The sequence below is a fragment of the Propithecus coquereli genome, unplaced genomic scaffold (assembly GCF_000956105.1).
Source record: "Propithecus coquereli isolate 6110/MARCELLA unplaced genomic scaffold, Pcoq_1.0 Scaffold38, whole genome shotgun sequence".
NCBI lineage: Eukaryota > Metazoa > Chordata > Mammalia > Primates > Indriidae > Propithecus > Propithecus coquereli.
In genome coordinates this window covers 1,245,799-1,248,024 of record NW_012149507.1, presented here as the reverse complement: position 1 = coordinate 1,248,024, position 2,226 = coordinate 1,245,799, and the positions used below count along the sequence as shown (strand labels likewise).

Sequence of the window (2,226 nt, the reverse complement as noted above, 5' to 3'; positions counted from 1 at the left end):
CCCATCCTTTTCTAGGTCCTTCTGCTGAAATTACATGCATTAAATATACAACCACAAATCTCAGGTCTTCCAGGGAGGATATACAATGGGCAAATTTGAGATTCTTATTAATTAAAAAACCTCTACTTTAATCTCTCAAATTATTAACACCTAAACCTACTTCCTTCAGAAAATACGTCCCAAGGAACATGGTACTCAAAAACGCCTGACTTCTTTGCTAGTTAATGCAAGCAGAGTTACTCTTGTTCTCTGCAGCTGAGAAAAAACAGACTCCAGGTTGTGGTGTGGGCACAGATTACAACAACATATTCATTAAAGTAGTGAGTTATAGCTTTTATCTGTTTATTATCATTTAAAATATATTAAAATTTTAACATAGCAGAAGCAGGGATTTGAATTGCACGTGGCAGTCTACAAAAAGCCAAACAAAACAAAACAACAAACAAAACTCCTTAGAAACAAAATATACAACAACCAATAATATATTAAAATTCCATGTAGGTAAGGATGTAACATATGCACACCTCTTTGAGAAGATTTTTGTTTCTTCAGTGACCTAAAGTTTGAGAAATTCTCTAAGCAGACTCAAACCGTAACATTCCTAATGAAGCAAATGGGTACAGTCAGGTCTGAGTCTCTTTTTGTATCTATTGCCTTTCTCTCCTTACCCAAAATGGTGGATCTACACCTCCACGAGGGCATCTGTAGCTGTTTCCATGGGTAAGAATAGTAAGAGGTGTCAGAAGAGAGGTACTTGCCTTTCAAAAGTGTGGGGCTGACTCTACACAACTTAAGTCAAGATACGATCACTTATAAAAAACAGATAAAGTCTGATAACAAATCAGAATTTTTCAGACAAAGATTAGATACCAAACTCCCTACTTTAGAGATCTTCCCTTCTGATGGTGCGTCTCTGTTTGTATAGATGTGCACAAGGCCCCAGAGGTAGCATAGCTCCTCATCACACAGATTCGGACAGAGCGCAGGAGAAATCGGTCCGTTCTCCAGAAATCCCCTTGCGAGTGGGAGTGGGGGAGATTTCTGTGCAGGTGGGTGTCTGGCCCACCAGCTGATGCCAACGTTGGTGCAGAGTCCTCCGAGGCCCTGCTGCTGGTGGAGGGTCTCGCCAGCTTTTGGGCGTGCCCCTGCCTGTCCCCTCCTTACTCCTGAGCACTCTTCTTCCCCTAGGCTCTAGGAAGCCTTGGGAGCACAACTGAGAAATGGTTAATGGAACAAAAAGGAGAATTATGAATCATGAAAATATGTGCTTATTATTATTATTTTAAGATTCACACTTTCCTGAGTAAAGTACACCAAAATCTCACATGAAGTCTTTTTAAAGCACCAAGCCTCTAACTCTTAGACTCACGGCACCCAGAGGGCAGATCTGGCGAAAATGTTAACAACGTATTTATGAATACTGTCCTTCTATTATTTTATCACTTGAGAGTCTTATGCTTGTGAAATGGAAAAATAGTTTCTTTTATAGTGAAGCAAAAGAATAAAGGTGCATGTGTGGGCTTCTTTGGTCTGTCTGTTGCAAACACATCGGAGCTGAAAGGATCCCCCCAAAAATAACAATGTTCATAAACCCAAACCCAAACCCAAACCCGAACACGTGCCTAAGTCTCTGAGTCACTGGCACCTGATCAGTCGTCAAGATCCTCCAAACATATAAACCACAGACAATTTATAAGGTCCAGATTAAACGTGGATATGACCATGGGGACATTAAAATCAAATCAATGTGCTCCAACTTATTGCTGAGACAGCGCAGGTCCTGGTGCCAGCGGGCGTTCAGGGAGCGTCCTTATCCCCTGACTTCCTGGCCTGAGACGAGGTCTTCTTCAGTGAGGTCCTGGGAATTCCTGAACATCAGGATAGAATTATAAATCTTCAGTGCTGGACCCAGTTTGATCTTCATGACTTTGACAATGTCTGTCTGTGTCAGGAGCAGGAAGGCTTTGCCATCGATCTGCTGCAAATAAATAAAAAAAATATTCTGCCAACAAAGCTTGTTTATGGATCAGTAACTCCTGGGAGCTGAGCATGACACTGAGAGCTCAGCAAGAGAGGATGAAGGTGTCCCTCACACGGCTTAGCCCCGACAATCACTCAACTCCATTTTTTTCCTCCAGCACTTTAAGTTAAATGAAGAAGGTTCTTATTCTGTTAAATATGAATTCAATATGCACTAACTGTTCCCAGGCTAAATTTCTATTGTTA

At 41.4% G+C, this 2,226-nt stretch overlaps 1 protein-coding gene across 1 annotated transcript in view; it reads right to left on the bottom strand.

Moving 5' to 3' along the window:
* Nucleotides 1-1,810: 1,810 nt before the first annotated feature.
* Nucleotides 1,811-2,226, bottom strand: part of L3MBTL4 (l(3)mbt-like 4 (Drosophila)) — a 357,691-nt gene continuing 357,275 nt past the window's right edge. Inside the window, 1 exon segment of the mRNA XM_012652074.1 lies at nt 1,811-1,978. Coding sequence (XP_012507528.1) covers nt 1,811-1,978 — 168 coding nt within the window.